This window comes from Ctenocephalides felis, unplaced genomic scaffold (genome assembly GCF_003426905.1).
Source record: "Ctenocephalides felis isolate EL2017-DRISC unplaced genomic scaffold, ASM342690v1 CF-g0.4_SCAFFOLD_01604, whole genome shotgun sequence".
Taxonomy (NCBI): domain Eukaryota; kingdom Metazoa; phylum Arthropoda; class Insecta; order Siphonaptera; family Pulicidae; genus Ctenocephalides; species Ctenocephalides felis.
Window position 1 is genome coordinate 57644978 of NW_020537758.1, and position 19159 is coordinate 57664136.

At 29.4% G+C, this 19159-nt stretch overlaps 2 protein-coding genes across 3 annotated transcripts in view; one reads left to right on the forward strand and one right to left on the reverse strand.

Moving 5' to 3' along the window:
- LOC113373971 overlaps window positions 1-727 on the reverse strand; it is a 370514-nt gene extending 369787 nt beyond the window's left edge. The window contains exon 1 of the mRNA XM_026614232.1: window positions 661-727. Coding sequence (XP_026470017.1) covers window positions 661-669 — 9 coding nt within the window. The 5' untranslated portion in view covers window positions 670-727. The remainder of the gene's footprint in view (window positions 1-660) is intronic.
- A 3294-nt stretch (window positions 728-4021) lies between these two features.
- The window catches only part of LOC113372489 (protein FAM102A), a 211597-nt gene continuing 196459 nt past the window's right edge, over window positions 4022-19159 (forward strand). For both annotated transcript variants that reach the window (XM_026612825.1, XM_026612826.1), the window contains exon 1: window positions 4022-4804. In XM_026612825.1, coding sequence (XP_026468610.1) covers window positions 4659-4804 — 146 coding nt within the window. In that variant the 5' untranslated portion in view covers window positions 4022-4658. The remainder of the gene's footprint in view (window positions 4805-19159) is intronic.

The following is a 19159-nucleotide window of genomic DNA, read 5'->3' on the forward strand; positions in this document are numbered from 1 at the left end:
AAAATATTACTTCGAGATACGAGCGTTGTTACGGAATGCATTAAACTCGTATGCCGGGGTTCCCGAAATTAATAAACAGTAAATTTATTTTTAACATCCAAAAAACTAACAAAAACCACAGTGATAGAACGAATTAATGTCTATTCAATGTATCCATTTGGGACAAATTGCTTCGAGATACGAGGGATCGGACATACAATTACGGAACGAATTGAACTCAAAATTAATTAACTGTAAATTTATTTTTAACATTAAAACCCACAGTGCTATACCGAATTAATGGCACTTCAATGTATTTATGTGAGAAACATTGCTTCGAGATACGAGCGTTATTACGGCACGAATTCGCATGTCGGGGTACCTCTGTATAAGGTTATGTAAAATTGCTAGATGGATTTTAAATATACAAGATACTTATAAAATAATACATAAAATATATTAATTGAAGAATAATTATATTAATATAATATGTATATTAAAACAATATAATAATTAAAAAATATAAAAAATATGATATAAGAAATTTAAAAACCGGTAAAGATAAAAATAAAAATTATCACAATTGAACCAAAATTTCCATTAATTTTTTTTCCACAATCACTTTTAATAAACACACGCAATTTTTTTAAAAAAAATTCAACAATTCGCAAAGGAACTTACGATCTCCATTGCAGAACGAACACTCACGAACTGAAACCCGTGGACACACTTACAGCCATGATGTGTATTGATCTGTCTTTCTCGCACCGACAAAGTAATATTATCTATTACTCGATTATTTATTAATAACACTCATTTTTAACGGGGGATACTTTTTGGCAAATATTGTAACAATTTTTATACATTGTCTAACATTCGAAAACAATCCGATATAAAGCAATAAACACTGGTTTATAATGATGATCTACGAAGCAATGAAAGATACAGCATGAAATGTCAAGCGTGAGAGTGCGCATGTCTCAGGCACAAAACAGCGTGAGCTGTACCTGCGATGGAAAGGGTCAGCGCTGCACGGTTTGGTAAGGGATTATATAGGCATACTTACAATAAATGTATTCAGATATGTATATTTTATTTTCTTTTAACAACTTGTTTTTTTTATTAATAGTACTAGTTTTTTTTTAAATTTTATAACATTGCTTTTTATGGTAATTATAATGTTAACTGAAAACAAGTGGCGGATGACATCGTGCCTTAAGGCAAATTTCTGAAACTTTCGTACCAAAAATTATTTTTGGTAAGATTTTTGAAAAAATACTTTGAAATCATTGGACTTTTGAGAAACTATAAATTTTTCAAAGAAAATTTTTTTTTGAGAAAAAAATTATTTGAAAAAAAAAAGTTTTCTTTATTTTGATATATTTTGGCACTTTTTACCCCGTATCTCCGAAACGAGTAGACCTGCCTATGCCAAAAAATAATCTGCACGTTTCCTTATCAACATATAAGGCATAGGCAGGTCTACTCGTTTCGAAGATACGGGGTAAAAAGTGCCGCAAACGGTGACTCAGTTTTTAAGAGAACGGAGTCTCTGATTTGAGTAATTCAAAAAATATTTTACTTGTATTGACAAGATGAACTGATTAAATTTTCATAAAGGCAGGTCTAGCTGTTTCGGAGATCTAGTGAAAAAAGTAAATAAAAAATTTACGATCATTTAGCGATCAAAAATGATCATTAGACATACGCACACAAAATTATCAGATATTTCGTAGAGATTTTAACTAAGTATAAATTTTGTATACATGGGTTCCTATGGGTCCGTACCAATGTTTATCTGTAAGACGGCGACGCGGCGCAATCGAATGTTTTTTGAATAATTGAAATCGGTTGAACGGTGTTCCCGAAATCGTCGACGAAAATTTGTATCCGCACACACACATACACACATACACAAACACACAAACACACACATACACGCATACACAGATATGCACATACATCCATTTTTTCTAAGGTATGCCAAAATGTTCAGAAACCTCTGAAACGTAAAGATATATAAAAATTTTCATTTTTATTTTTGATTTTTTTGCGATTTCTATAACTCACCCTACGGGAAGTTAGCTAGTGATGGATGGCATCGTGCCTTAAGGCAAATTTCCGAACCCAAAAATAGAATTTTTAAAAACCTGATTTTTTTTAAATACAAAAAAAATATATTTTTGAACATTTTGACATTTCTGAAAAAAATGTTTTTTTTTATTTCAAACGTTATTAAAATTTTTAACTTTTTTTTTCAAAACAATCGAGCTGTGCCAGCTCGGAGACGATATCAAAGCGCGTAAGCGCTGCGTCGCAGACTAACAGATAAACATTGGTTGGCAAAATATTGTATCCGCATATATATACACAAATAATTGTTTTATTTTAGAATAATTACCTATTAATTAAATTATTACACATGTAACCTACAATTTACTATAACAATTATTTCTGACAGCAAAATTATTTTGTAACTTTGCAGATATATTGAAAATGAAAGTAATAATATAATAATAATTGCTGAAAAAAATATGGATGCAACTCATACTACTCTCGTAGTATGTGAAATATCTCACCTGTCGTAAAATAAACTAGTTGAAAGTGGCAATTAGTCTTTAGGCAAGTTGCATGAACTTCCCGAAATGTGTGAGAATTGCGATTTCAAACAGAATTGTCTCAAACACTTTTAAATTAACTGTAATTAAATTAATTATATTGCACAGATAAGTGCTTGTATGTCCTGAAATTAGTAGCTCATTATTTTAAATTTTAATGAATTAATAATGTTTTACTCATCACGTCACAAATTTTGACTATAATATTTTCTTAAACTTTGATGAATTTTTAACATTAAATTATTTGTCGTAGGGCCGTAACATTTTAGTATGTTTACAAATTTTCAAAATCAGTAAATTATAATTTACGGTTTTTAAATTTTCAAAATCGATTCAAAATTGCGGTCTAAAACGTGGGCAAAAATTTTTTCACTCTTTTGCTATTTATAAAGAATCTGCTTGGCTGATCGTCGCGCAAAATTGATAAACACTAGTCCTTACCGAGTTACATCGAATTACTTTTAAATTTTTAAAATAGGTCTAGCTGTTTTTGAGAAAAAGTGGATTTACGGCAAAAATCTGTTCACATACATAAACACATACATACTTTTTTCTGCACAAACTTGGTCTCATTCAATTCAGAATGACTTGAAATGTCGAAAAAACATAAAATTAGCAAATCAAATTAATAGCAGTTTTATTTATTTGTGGCAATGAAACTAATTGCAGTACCAACTTAGGAAGATCAAATTAATTTTAGAAAATTATACCATAAAACCAACTTAAATTAATATCATATGTGTGTAGAAATTATACAAAATAACTATAAAATTTATTACTGTGTTTTATTTGTTCAAATTTTTAATATTGAGTAATGCGTCAAAAGTTAAAAATCATTTTCGATCATTTTTTTTGCTTTTATGCTATTCATAATGAAACGGCTTGACTGATCGTCGCGTAAAATTGATAAACACTAGTCTTTATCTAGATACATCAAATGGCTTTTAAATTTTTAAAATCGGTCTAGCCGTTTTTGAGCAAAAGTCGATTTACGGCAAAAACTTTATTTACAAACATACACACACATGCATTTTTCTGCACAAATTTGGTCTCATTCGATTCAGAATGGCTTGAAATGTCCAGAAAACACAAAATTAGCAAATCAAATTAGTAGAAGTTTTATTTGTGGCAATAAAACTAATTGCAATACCAACTTAGAAAGATCAAACTAATTTTAGAAAATAAAACAATAAAAAGAAGTTAAATTAATATTATTTGTATGTCGACATTATACAACATCACTATAAAATTGATTTCTGTATTTTATTTACTCAAATTTTTAAATCTGAATAATGTGTCAAAAGTTAAAAACAATTTTCGTTTTCGTACTGATTACGGCCCTGTGATATTATCATGGCGTTGGTACCACTACGGCTGGGCAGCCAACATGCACAGATGGCATGTCGATCGCGTTGAGTCTGACAGTATGATTTGTGCAGTAGAAATGTTTTGTGTATTATATGCATAATAATGAATTTTTCCACACGTTAATTAATAAGTAACAAATTAAACTAAAATAAATTAAACAAAAGTGACAGTACTTAACCCAGTGTTTCGGTGTATTAATAAAATAGTCTAAAATGTCAAAAGTGTATGAGAAAAATGGCGTTTGAGGAATGAATACAATAAGTATTTAGGTGCTGGAGATCAGTGAAAATGTAATCATGTATCGTAGATGGCTTTATTGTCATTATCATGACATGCTTAAGAAGATAACAAATCATTCAGAATAATCTTATTCAATCGTCCAAAAGATACTAGATATTGTGACAATCTGGTTAGGTTAGGTTGTCACTGACGGCTGTGGGCAGACAAGAGCAAAATTCAATTCTCACACGATGTAGCAAAATGTCCAGGAATTCTTGATATTTATAATTGTGATAAATGATAAATTAATTTGTGTATTTTTAAATGTATTCCTCACCTTCTGGCATAATGTGCGCGAACTATTAAGAAAAGTGATTATCGTTTATATCTGACATTTCGGTTTGACGTTTCTTTAAAATGTTATTTTGTGATTAAAATTTATAGTTGTGGTTAGTGATTTAGTAGTTTGAAATTATGGCGTTCATGACAAAGAAGAAAAAATATAAGTTTTCAGTTGATTTTCGTCTGGAAGAATTGCTAGAAGTGCCATTTGTTAGCGCCGTTTTATTTGCGAAGATCCGGCTGTTGGACGGCGGTTCATTCACTGAACACAGCACAAGGTCAGTTTATGATTATTGCACCTTTCTCTATCACATTCCCGAAACTTTAAAAATAAATATGATGTACAAGAATTAGTTAGCTAAGTATCTACTGCAACGAATATTAGAAATATAGAACCACTCGAATTATTTGCACAGATATATATATATATATATATATATATATACAGGGCCGGTCCTGGGGTCCTCAGTGCCCGCATGCAATTTTTTTTCTAGCGCCCCCCCCCCTAATAATTTTAACTGTTTTAATAGTTTATTGTTAAAATAATATAAATATTAACGTAATTTTTTGTATTTAATTTAATTAATCATTCCGGATTTAGTACATAAAAAATTAATCTAAATATATAATCTAAAACCGTATAAAACTCATTTGCGGGTTGATCACAATCAAATTTTTACGTTTTCACTTATTTCTATCGTAAGTGTAATATTAATATTTGGGTTTTGAAACATTTAAGTTAGTTAGTATGCCATATTTCCTATTGAGCAAATCATGATAAGAGGACAAAAAAACTAGCCTTTCATTTTTAAACATAACACTCGTATTTCGTGTTGGATTTTTTAAATTTTAATTTAATTTATTTTTTCATTACTTACAATATCCAAAATTGCATCGTATACTTCTTATTGATATCGTAAGGGCCAAACTCTATTCATCTTTACTTTCCCATTAAATTCAGAGTATCAGATTGTTGTTTTGAAGTTAAGTTTTTAACGTATTTTGAAGGTATTGTCCAAAGATTAGTAAAAAATGCAAAAAATTACATATTTCTTGAACTAAATCGAAACACAAAAAACTAATTATATTTGTATCTGTATTAATTTCGCATAGTTTATAATCAAATTTAGAGTATGAACACCACTATGTATAAAAAAGCTCAAAGATTTTTGTTCCAATGTAAATTTTGCTTCCATTTTTCATATTTTCTTCATTTCCATGGCTTCAAAATTCAAAGTTTATCAGATGCAAAGCTTTTGCTATAAAAACAAAAGTTACAATTCAATTTCTCGGAATAAATAAGCCATTTTCTAAGCACTGACTTCCCATTTTCCATTTTTTCTGATTTAATTTGTATCTATTATTTTAACAAGTTCCGTTTCAACTAGTTAGGTAAACTATTATAATCTATTAAGTATTCTTGATTTTATATTGAAAAAAAAAAGTAATAAATTAAAATTTTTATTTTCGAACCTCATTTTGGCGCCCCCTAAGGCTTGCGCCCGCATTTTTCGCATGCATCGCATGCAAGGTAGGACCGGCCCTGTATATATATATATATATATATATATATATATATATATATATATATATATGTAGAGTTTCGAACAAGAATCCAAAAGTAATAAAAAACAAGAAAAGTTTTTAATAAACAATTTCTTTATTTATTTATTGATTTACTGTCAACGTTTCGGAACTAGGTAGGAACTTTTGGATTCTTGTTCAAAACTCTACAAAATATACACAAATCCAAGATTCTACCATTCAATATATATATATATATATATATATATATATATATATATATATATATATTTACACAAATTAAATCTAAGTTTATTTCTTAGTATATACTACTTAGTATATCAGATTAATTGCTCTAATTGCGAACTTTTTCATATCGGAGAAACTAGCCAAAACTTGAGTAAGCATAAATTTCTGGCAGGTGACAGGTCTGTCAAAATGTTTTAAATGTCAAACAATGATATGTTGTTTTTTGTAATTTTTTTCATTTAATTCTACAATATTACTATATTTTTATAATCATATAAATCCTTAAAATTTCTTTTATCAAACTTCAAGAAGATTTATCAAAATACGAATAACCGTGTAGAAGGAGTTTTCATTCATACATCTGAACAGAAGAATTTTATATATGAGATATATATAGGGTAAAGCGGTGCTTTAAGAAGGTCCGTCACCGATATCTCAAAAACAAGTAGAGTTGAGAATTTATTAATAGCAATATTTGAAAGTAGAGGGAAAAATATGAACTACCAGCAATCACCCTGAATCTTACGACGTTGTACTACGGCATAATATATTTTCAAGCCTACGTTATTTAATTGTTTAATGAGATGTATTGTTATCTTCAAGTCAGTTTCAACGTTTTTTTTATGCCTCTGTATTTTAACCTTTTTTATGCAAACATATTACGTATGGTTTTGGGGTAAATAGAATCATCTTAGCCTGTGTCCTGTCAAATATGTAATAAATAAAAAATAGTAAATATGAAAGTAAATTAAAAGTAAGTTAAAATACCTATTTTACAAGAGATAAATTGAAAAGGTAGGTATTATTTATGACGTATAACCAGATCAAGGTTATATACAGTGTTATCTCTGTTTAAAACGTACCCATGATATTTATGTTTTGCATTGGTGGAATAATGTAACTATTATTTTGTAAAATTCCTTCTAAATTAAAATGATACATTGGGCCTTTTTGCCTTGCCCCCTGGCTGTCCCATTATTACCTCGCCTTTGGGATAAAAAGGACCAGGTGACAAGTTTTTGAAACAACAAAAAAAAATACATTTCTACAATAATGAATTTGCTGGAAGTGCTCCCGATTACGTGGACGAAAAATAGTGTCCAAACATACACACACATACATTCTTTCTAAAGTATGCACTTTTCCTTAGGTATGACAAAATGTTCAGAAATCTTTGAAACCTAGTTATATGCAAAAAAAATATTTTCGATAATCTTTCGATTACCAACTGTCCTTTCCATCTAATTCACAATTATTATATGTAAAAAAAGTTTTTGTTTTATATTTTACGTTGAATGTTGAGAAAACACGCATAAATCAATCAACATTCAGCATATACATAGTGTAGAGCGGGGCACAAAGGTCCAATTTGAAATTGAGCAATAAATTGTGAAAATGTTCAGTAGAACTCTCAGCTAATTAATTTGTCCTTGTAAAAATGAGTTTTTTTGCTGTTTTCCAAGAATTTTAAATTTAAAAGGATTTTATAAAATAATAGCTACATTATTCAAACAATACAAAATATGAATTGCATGGGTGCAAAATTGTAAATAACCCTGATCTGGTATTTAGTAAGAAATATTCATCAGCAGGGTTGGAATAACTATTTATTTAATTTAACTCTTGTGGAATTGCTTTTTTCAAACTTAATTAACTTACTTTATTATTTTCTCTTATTTATTTTTTACACCTTTCCCAGGGTAAAGTTTTAGTTGGTCCTTTTTATCCCACCCAGGTGTAAGTTTTTATAGAGGTTACATAGAAAACTGTTGAATCGAACTTAAGATTAATAAAAAATCTTATACAATGATTAAATAACATATACCTAAAGTTATATTAAGTCCCGCTGTACTCTATGTATTTATATATTATGGTTTAAAATTATCGGCCAATTTAAAGTGAATTTATTTGTTGTTCAATTTTAATGGATAGGAAATAAATTTATTTCAATTTTAATTAGTAGAACAAAGAAATAATAGTTGATCTGGATTAAATAATAACTTAAATAATTATATGTGGTCCATGCATCATTTTCACTTAAAAGAATGTTAATATTTTTATGATAGTGAAAGGAAAGAATTCGAATATATAAAAATAATACATTTTTAAATAAAAAAAATAAAAAATATTAGTTACATATTGATACATACTTGTTAATGTCAATTTCAGTTTTAAAAATAATTAAGCAAAACGTGTATTTTCGTGTATTTTCTATTCTAAGCAATTCTAATTATTTAATTTCAAATGTTCTAATATTTTTTCCGTTTACAAAAATATGGTTTCAAAAAACTGAGGACGTTACTCACAAAATTTTATGAAATAGAAAATACTCTCTCAATTGCAATCGAACTAGACTTAATCATTTTTAAAACCTAATATATTAATTCTAAGCTTTTTGATCTTTTATTTGTGGCTCCTAGACCTAAACACTCTTTTTTTAAAGTTTGATTAGAGGAAGTCACTTCTTCCACCATAACAGAGTTATATTATTTCAAATATTATCAAGCTGATATGATTGAAAGAATCAAAACGCTTGCCTCCACCTGGTATTTTTTATCATTTTCCATTTATATAGTGAAAGCCGATTTTTCTTCTGAAAAACCAGTTTTCGAATTTCATAATTTTTTTCTGATAACCGGATTTTAAAACTGGTTTTTGAAAGCCGACGAACTATGTATATATATGTATATGCAGACAATATTTGATGCGTGTTCAAAACTAGTGGATGATTTGAGGTTGGAAAAAAGAGAGCTAAGGGTTAAGTCTATGTTACAAATTAATCTTAAGTCGACCTTGTGGAACAGTTTTTACTCCGTGAAGCCTCCTTACTCTGTGAAAATTATCAGGTGATACTCAATAATATTTCCAAATTTGTTTCCTCTTAACTAGCTTAATACCGAACCTGTTAACCTACCCTTACGTTTGGAAAAAATTAAAGATTAACTTCTAAATCTTTGCCTTTTATATGATGTATTGCCCTTGAAGAACTTACTCATATATATATATATATATATATATATATATATATACATCTTATAACTTGAATACATTTTAAAAAACCATTTTTGCGTGCAGCATATCGCCAAAATAAATTTTGCATATCAATGTCTGCTCGTTTAAGCATTTTTTATCTTCTTGAGTTATTTATGATGTCTGATAAGTTCCAGATAGGTATTTTAAGTGTAAATTTTGTATGTGGTCAAGTAAACATTAAACGTAAGAGATTTATATATATATGTATATATATATATATATATTTATATATATGTGTGTGTGTGTGTGTATAGTGTGGCTCATTAGAATTAGTTTTGCGTATTTGCTCAAAATATCTGTAAAGCAGTTGAGTTTTGTGTATACATTTGTTAATTCTGAAATAGTATTATGGGTTTCTTAATTTACGTGGATACTTTGGCAATTAATTCTACAAATTAATACTCGACAATCGCAATTCAAAACATACAAACATATACTTTTTCCAAATTTGGTCTCATTTGATTCAGCATGGATTGAAAATGTCGAGAAAACATAAAATTAGCAAATCGACTTTTTTGATGAAAACATTAACTTTTATTTTTCTTAACTTATTACTGCAAGTATTTAGTAAAATTTAGTGAATTAGTCTGGTGACATTCTTAACTCTTATTAACCAATAACCATCCTTGCCAATAACAACTTGCTTCCAAATATATTCAGAACAGTGTAAAGTTGCCATCAAATGTTTACAGCTTCACTGTTTTGTCCTTCTTGTAGAATCTTTACAAGCTCTTACAGAATTTACAATACTATTATGACATTTTTTTTATATATTTATATATATTTTAACAGCAATCAGAACCTTACGTCCTATGAGCTGTTGGGCTGAATCTTCTCCTTTCTTCGTATTTTTTAGATGGTAACCCAATGGTTAATCCATCCATATTTGATGATTTTGTTATTAGAATTAATCTAATAGGGCTAACTTTTTATTGGTGTAGCAATGCCGGGCAAGGCCTATTTTCTCTTGGACACATATTGCTATCTATATTTCCAAGTGAAAATCGTTGTCACTGCTGCCTGACAACAGGCTGCTCGAAGTGGGTATCGAACCCGGGACCTCTGATTCAGGTGCCGTTGCTCTTAACCGCTTACCTACGGGCGAGCCCTATTATGATATTTGCGCTATTTATGTTAATAAATGCCCGTGTAAACACCAAGAGCTAACATCAAGAAAATATGATTTATCAAAATGAAATAATTGCACCAAGAATACCAAACATTCAACGTACCTACCTATAGTAAACCAGTCATTCAGTGCAAAAAAGGCAGTTGCCTTTTCAATGATAAATTGCAACGTGCTTCTTACGAATTTCAATTTTGCCACCTCGAATTTTTAATGCAGGCGCCGCCATATTGAAAAAATGGCGTCAAAAGCAGCTTTTGAACAATTTCTCATTTCCGGATCATTCTACGATAAATGTAGAATTAAACTTGAGAAAATTTCCTATAATTCGTTAAATAACTTTTTAATAAATTAATATTTTGAAAACGCTTCGAACTTCTCAATTTATATGCAATTCATTTCAATTCGTTGATTTCCTACTTATATCTCATAATAATATATTGGTGATATTTGTTATAAAATGTTATGCTGCAGAGTTTACTAGAGCAGAATTAATGTGCTGAAAGTATTTCAATATTTTTCCGAAATATACAATAATAAAGCTTGAAGTAAAATTTAGAGAAACGGGATATTTTACTAACAATTATTAAATATAACATTGAAAAATATTGATAGCAAAAAATATAAAATTAAAAAAAAAGATTAATGTTCTGTAACACGATTGTCGTTGCTTCTATTTACTTGTAACCTTCCTAGCAAATTATGTAGAAATTTTATCGAAATCAAGTTACCCAATTATCATAAATGTTCAATAAAGGTACGGTGCAACTTTTGCTTTTGAAATTAAGATTCCATCTCGTCTTAAAAATGTCAAAAGTTGAGTTATTTACGAATACCGGAGTGTGAAATCAGCGATTCGAATGTTCATTCAAACTGAAGGATCATTATTTGCAGGTTCAATTTTCGACAGGATTAGCATATCTTGTCAAAATTGATAACTCAATAATGCAAACGTGATGCATGAATTATTTCAAATCGGTCGACTGGTGCATTGTTTTGATCGAAATATGGTAATTAATTTTCTGGAAATTGGAGTTTGATTGACTGTAGTTGTCTTCTGAACATTATTTGCAGGACATTTGGGATATTTCATTCTGAGAACTCACATAGGTATATATATTATTATATATTGCAGGTTATTTTAAATACAATTTTTTTAAAATACATATTATAAATGATCAATTAGTTTGAAACGAAATTTACTACACAGATAAAAATATACCATCAAAACTGTATTAAATATAATAAGATGTACAAAGAAAATCTATTCTGGAGAACTACTGCTAAATTAATACCAAAAAAGTTGAAAACATTTGTTAATTTCCTCATACTTTAATAACTAGTACGACAAACGGCGTCAAAGCGCTGTCGACAGCCTTGTCGACTAATTTATTCCTAACATAAGCTAATTTGGATGTATTTACAAAAAGAAATATTTATAGAACTAATATTACTAATAATCTTGTAATAAGACCTATTAATTAAAAAATCTAATAAATTATATAACTTAATATACAGATATTTAAAATGTATTTCATACTAATGAAAAGTATATATATATATATATATTGAAGAAACGTTTGTAATAAATTTACTAATTATTTTTTTTTTTATATTTTCAATAATTATTACAACTGCTAAATTATTAACATCAAGTAATATTGATAAATAATAACATAAATTTAAATACATAAAAGTGCAAAGGATAAAATTTACATGAAAATAATATCCGTTATATGATTTGATATAAAATATAAGCAAATAATAATAAAAATAAAATTAATAAATAATATAAATAAAATTTCTGAATGATAAAATAATACTAGAAAAATAATAAAATATAACAAAATAACAATAATAGAAATAGTAAGATAATAATAATAATAATAATAATAATAATAATAGTAATAATAATAATAATAATAATAATAATAATAATAATAAAAATTTACTAATTAATAATTAAATGTTATCAATTTTTAATAATATCTTGATTAGATTAGAGTTTTATTTGGAATACATGACGATGAGAATTGGAACATTTGCAGCTCTTCTGGAAGTATGTGGAATCAAAGAATTCATTTAGATACAAGAATTTATTTAGCGCTTTATTATAATATTTTAGTTGTTACTTCGTCAACAGTTCAGGACTAAATTACTTTTATATTTTGCATTTCCAATATTTCTAGTTTTGTGATAGCTTGCCGAGGGTCCATGAGCTATCATAAACTTTTATTAATAGTCCAAGAGCCCGTGGGCCAATGACAGTATGTATTTTACGACACCTAAGATGGATGTGTTGTCAATGGACAATTAAGCGGAAGAACTCTAAATTTTGGTGCAAGTTCAATCCCACCGTGTGCTTTATCAACAATTTTTAAGAGCCCACTTTAACTATATTAGGAACTAGTGGGGCGCATGTCATCGTGCCTTAAGGCAAATTGCTGGAACTTCCCGTACCAACAATTATTATATTTTTAAAAACGATTAACGATGATACGCCAGGTACACGCCTGCCATGATAAATATAAGGTTTTGATACTATAAGGAATAAAATATGTAAATGGCAGACATCATAAAATACATTCAAAAAAATTTTTTTTCTGCATTTTCAAAATCGTCTGCCACCATGTTAACCGCGCGATAATCGTCTGCCATTGGTATTTTCCGATAGTAATAATATTATATTTTCAAATTTTCGAAACGGCAGCCGTCGTAAAATGGTTCGGAAATGGGCGAAAAAAGGTACCTTTACCAGATGCACAGTAGCTGTGTCCGCCACTTTGGGCTTAGTCAGTCCCCATCTCATATAGGATAGGTATAGAGGAATCGATGCACAAAATCTCAGGTGTCGTAAAATGCATACCGTCATTTGCACACGGGCTCTTAGACTATAAGGGTTGTCTTGCAGATGTACAAAATATTCGCAACAGTTACTTAGGATTATATACATCGTTCAAATAAATTTACTTATGACTAAACATAGTTTACAAAATATTTAATGTTATTTATAATAAAATACATAACTCTCAATAATATACTAGCTGACCAGGCACACCATAAAAAGTTTTGCCACAAAAAATATTTCTAGTATAATATGTTTAGTATGAAAATAACTAACTGATTGCAAATATGGTGAGAAGCAGCTAACAAAAAAATGTATGCATAGTTTACACAATGCAAAGCACGCCCCATATAAATGTCCCTCAAGAGTCATTGCAAGCGAAAACTGATCATGAACATTATCTGAAACTGATTACATTTAAATTGAATAATTAACTTCCGGTAGGGTAAGTTATTATAATGGGCCGAAAATTGAAATTGAATTTTTTTACATTTTTTGACGTTTTGAAGGTTTCTGAACGTTTTGGCATACCTCAGAAAAAATGGAAGTGTGTGTGCGTGTGTGTTTTGTATGTTCCCTTTTTTTCATTTGAATGGTTCAAAAAACATTCCATTCATATTGATAAGGAGATGTGCTGATTAGTTTTTGGCAAAGACAGGTCCAGCCGTTACGGAGATACAGACCAAATAGCGCAGAAAATATAAATCGAAAGATCGGACCAACCGATTTGAATGATCCAAAAAACATTTAATTTGTAATGATGGGGAGAACTGGTGATTAGTTTTTGGCAAAGGCAGGTCCAGCCGTTTCGAAGATACAGAGCTACATGTAAGAAAATGTAGTTTTTGTGAGAACTAAGCGTCCGATTGAAATGATTCAAAACACTTTCTGGTTGTGTTGGCACAACAATTGCTTTCGGAAAAAAAATCAATTTTTTTCCAAAAAAAAATTTTTTTTGTATATCGAAATAAATTCAGATTTTCATTTTAATTCTGGCTAAAGTTCTAAATTTCTTTACGGTACGGGAAATTCTAGTAATTTGTCTTAAGGCACGATGCCATACACCACTAGTTTATTTGACTTTTATCAAAATTTTGTTTTGTGAACAACCCATAACTGTTCAGAAAATTAATTCTGTATCAAAACATGTTTGCTATACAGTGAGATCATCATTTATTATTAATTATATTTATTAGTATTATCAAAATTTTTATTATTGTTATTTTGATGCTTTACATTGTAATATTATTCTAGATCTAGACTTTCAATTTTTATTTATTACTTTCGGTTTTATTTTGTTAGTCGGTGGTAATAAATTCTAAGAAATAAAGAAAAAATCAAATCACATGTGGTTGTAAAAGCAAACTCGGTAACATTTATTAATTTTAATTAGACCAGTAAGCGTTATTAGCATTTTGGTTACGTAAAAGCGACGCTGATAATAATAATCAGTAATTTAGAATAATTATACCGTGGTGTGCAAATGGCTTTGCCGTTGTACAAAACGGAGATTCGCTAATGTAAACACGCCAGTTGATGAAATATAAATAAAGATGCTCACCTCTTGAATTATTTTCCTTCAGTTAGTACGTTTTCATGCATTACTTATTATTTTATTTTAAGCGAAAATGGCTGAAACACGCGCCAACGCGCAGATGATTCTGAACAAACAAGATCGAGATTACTTATTGTTAATAATACATGACATGAAGTTGGAAATTAATTATGAGAAGTTTAAAATGTAATTGCAAGTTTTAGTCTCGGATATTGTTTTTTTTCTTATTGTATTACCGGCTTATCGCTTCTTGCGCAATATGTGATATTTTACTTCGTTTTCACAAAGTCAAAGATAGAAGTAAGGTAAAAGAAAAATGCGGTGCTAGCATAGCTCACTTGGTAGCGTGTTCGACAGGGATCTTCGGATCAAATCCTGTCATTGACTTAGAATATACGAAAAAAAATATGTGTGGTTAATTTGAAATCAAACTAGTGGGGCGCATGGGATCGTGCCTTAAGGCAAATTTCTGGAATTTCCCGTACCAAAAATTATTTTTTTAAAAGATTAATATTTTAAAAAAAAAATTACTGAAAAAAAAGACTTTTTGAAAAAAAAAATATTTTGAAATATTTTGGAAATTATGAATTTTTTTTCAAAGCAATCGCACTGCATGGAATGGAACTACATGGAAACGAAATATCCTATACTTATTGTTAAAATCTCTATAAAATATCTGATAATTTGATGTACATATGTCTAATGATCATTTTTGACCGTCAGATGGCATTTTTTTTACTTTTTTTACTAGATCTCCGAAACCGCTAGACCTGACTTCATGAAAATTTGATCAGATCTTCTTGATACAAATAAAATGTTTTTTGAATTATTCAACTCCGACGCTCCGTTCTCTTAAAAACTGAGTTACCGTTTTTGGCACCTTTTGCCCCATATCTTCGGAACGGCTAGACCTGCCTTCCCCAAAAACTAATCAGCACGTCTCCTTATCAATACGAATCGAATTGCGAATGTTTTTTGAATTATTCAAATCGCTTCGTCCGTGTTTCCGAAATCGTCGACGAAAATTTGTATTCGAACACACACACACATACGCGCACACACATACACATATACATCCATTTTTTTAAAGATATGCCAAAATATTCAGAAACCTCTGAAACGTAAAGATATATAAAAATTTTCATTTTCGATTTTTTGCGATTACTATAACTTGCCTTACGGGAAGTTAATAAAAGTATTTGTTAAGTAGAATTTGAATAAAAATTAAGAAAAATAGTGTTATGCGCCGACACCCTTACCTTTTTACCGTCGCATTTATGCCTCTATGTGCATACTCATTACTCTATCTATGGACTATATCTATCTCTTGAATTCCAATCTACCTTCTATGGACCCTATATTTCCGCTTAGACAGAGGACCCCTACAAGAAAACACAAGGACCAGTCTCTTTCCATCTGTACGTCAAGACACACATAACTTATAATAAACTTTAATGAAACTTTGTATAATTAATCCTGTAATAAATTTATAAAACTTGTGGTGTGTTTTAAAATATCAAATTACCTTCATCGCTAAAGACAAATATATAACAATAGGAATAACAGAATTCGAATAGCTGAATTGTATTAGGAGCTTTAACTTTTAAAGTTAAATTCCACGCGAATGACGTGGGGGGTACAGCAGAAAGCAAGTTCACATAATTCACACACCTCATGTGGTAATACAATAGTTGTAAATTAAATGTTGATTTGTAAAATTAAACAATCTAAACTATTTATTAATTTATGTTTTACAATATATATTTTATTAGAGTGTCCTTGTCTTACCTTTATTAGTGTATATTGAATTTTAATAAGAATAAAATAATAAATGAATTTGATCGATTCCTAGAAGGATATACAATATATTGAATTACATCGTGTTGATTGTATATTTAGTTTATAAACTATTGATAAGGAATTAGATATGACCGATGCATGTGGCAAGATAATAATTCTTATAAACGAACCTATTCATTGGATATCAAACGTAAAAAATAAACAATTGGTTTACATTGCCGACACCGCCGCTTGTCGATGTATCATACTTGGCTCGATATATGTAAATCATATTGCGTAAGTTGAATTTTTATCAAAATATCTAATAACACCAAAATTTGGTATTTTTATATAATTTAGGGCAAAAATGGATCGTGATCCCAGTATTCAGGATCTCGGAATCCCGGTGTTGGAAGCTCTAGTCACAAATGTCAAACTATTACATTAGTTTGACTTCTTGCATGTGCAATTTTAGGTTATAAATACAATATGCATCAAATCCAATTAATTTTATATATTTGCATAAGAGATTCAGTTTAAGCAGTTGATATTATGTCCCGTCGAATAAACACGAAAGACAGAGCTTTTTGACAACTCATGCGACATAAGAGATCAAAAACTTAACATACTTATTTTTCCGAGACTTAATCTCTCAATTCCTTTAGGGGGAAGTTCCCGAGTGCCATACACCTAAGGTTATTTATAAATGAATCAAAAAATATTTTATGAAATATTTATTAAATTATAACTTATTTTTGATAACAAAGTTAGAAATCAAACTAAATTAACAAATAATTAATACTATCAATCAAACATTGGTAACACAAAATATGGTTTTAAAAAGTGGCACCTAGTGCCGGACATTTCAAAATAACCTGCATTGAACACATATGTGGCCATCTCCACCCTCTGGAATGTCTGCACATGTGTGTTTGGCAGTGAATATTCTTTGATATTGCAAAAAAATCACTATTTATCCACCCTTTTGGCTGGGCCACGCCGATGCTCTCAGCTGGAGCATTCATCATAAGATTTTTATTCTTTGACTAGGAAATACGGAAAATTGGGGTATGTAGTGACCGTTAGCACTCATGCAGAACAAAATTAAATAATTAGAATAAATAACGTCAATTCTCACAAAAATATCAATATGTTTACTGTCCGGCGCTAAGGGACGATTTAGTCCCGCTAATAAGGCGCTAATAAGGGGCAGTAATATATCAATATGTTTACTGTTAGGCGCTAATAAAGGGCAATAAGGGACAGACATTTTCGTCCATTTGGTCGTATCAACTAAAATTGTTTAAAAAATCTAATGAATTTCTACCATTTTGCGGATATCAATCAAGTACTACTTTTATCTTTGCATATCACTCAAATGTAAATGCATAAATATACTAGAATTACTTCAATTGATATTTAGGTGACGCCGTGATTTTGCGCCTAAAATAGCAAACGGTTGCTCCCGCCGTGGCCGTGTGAGTCACAGACGAGGCTCGGCGTGTGATCCTGTACCTGTGTGCCCCCCGTGCCCCTTTCATTTGTATTTTGAAATGGAAAGATTTATACTCGCTTAAATAATAGGTGTTAAATAGAGTGTCCGGCACTAAGTGCCGTCTGGCGTTACGGGACTTTCCCCTATGTATTCTTCGAGTTAAAAAATCACATTTGTATTTGTTAGCTTTTTCTCAGAAATTTGGTTTTTGAAAAATAGAATTACCTTATTCACTCTAATTAGAATTTTTAGTCAATTTAATAGAAACACGTTTTCAATGCATTATTACTCTTGAACTCATTTATTTATCAATATGAGTAATGTGATTTTTTTTAAATATATTCATGAGTCATTTTTTTAAATTTCATTTAAATATAATTTTATATGTTTTATCTCTTTACGATCAAATTTTGAAGAATATTTGTCATGTTTATGCAAACAAGATAACATCATCTCCTTTATACATTAACACCGACAATGTACGTCATTAACCTAACGATCTCAAATTGCGGAGAGTTTTGTACAAAATCAACTTATTTTTATACATCGTTTAAATAAAAAATCACGACATGAATATGAAATTTTTTGTAGACGCCTCAAATAAAATTACATGAGAATAACATTACGTCCGTGGGCGTAATTTTTTTTAATAAATTATTGCTAGTGTCGAATATTAAAGCAATTAAATAACGATTTAAGTATACTCATTAAAAGTTGAGTTTGATAAATTTTTCATTAATTGTCGATCTCAGGTATGATGTTATTTGCCAATTTGCATTTATTAATGTTTTTATCTGCAATAACAATCCTTCAGAGCAAGGCGTATTTTGACATCAACATCTCTGTATAAAACTTTATAAGTTAATTTTTACCCTAAAAATAAGTAGTGCCGAAAATGCTGCTCATTGCTCTCTATTATTGAAAAATTGATAAAGTATATACTTTTAGACAAAAAAAATATCAAAAAATCTAAAGAACAAATGAGTATTCTTGTAGTACATACTGAATTTTATGATTCATATTAAAA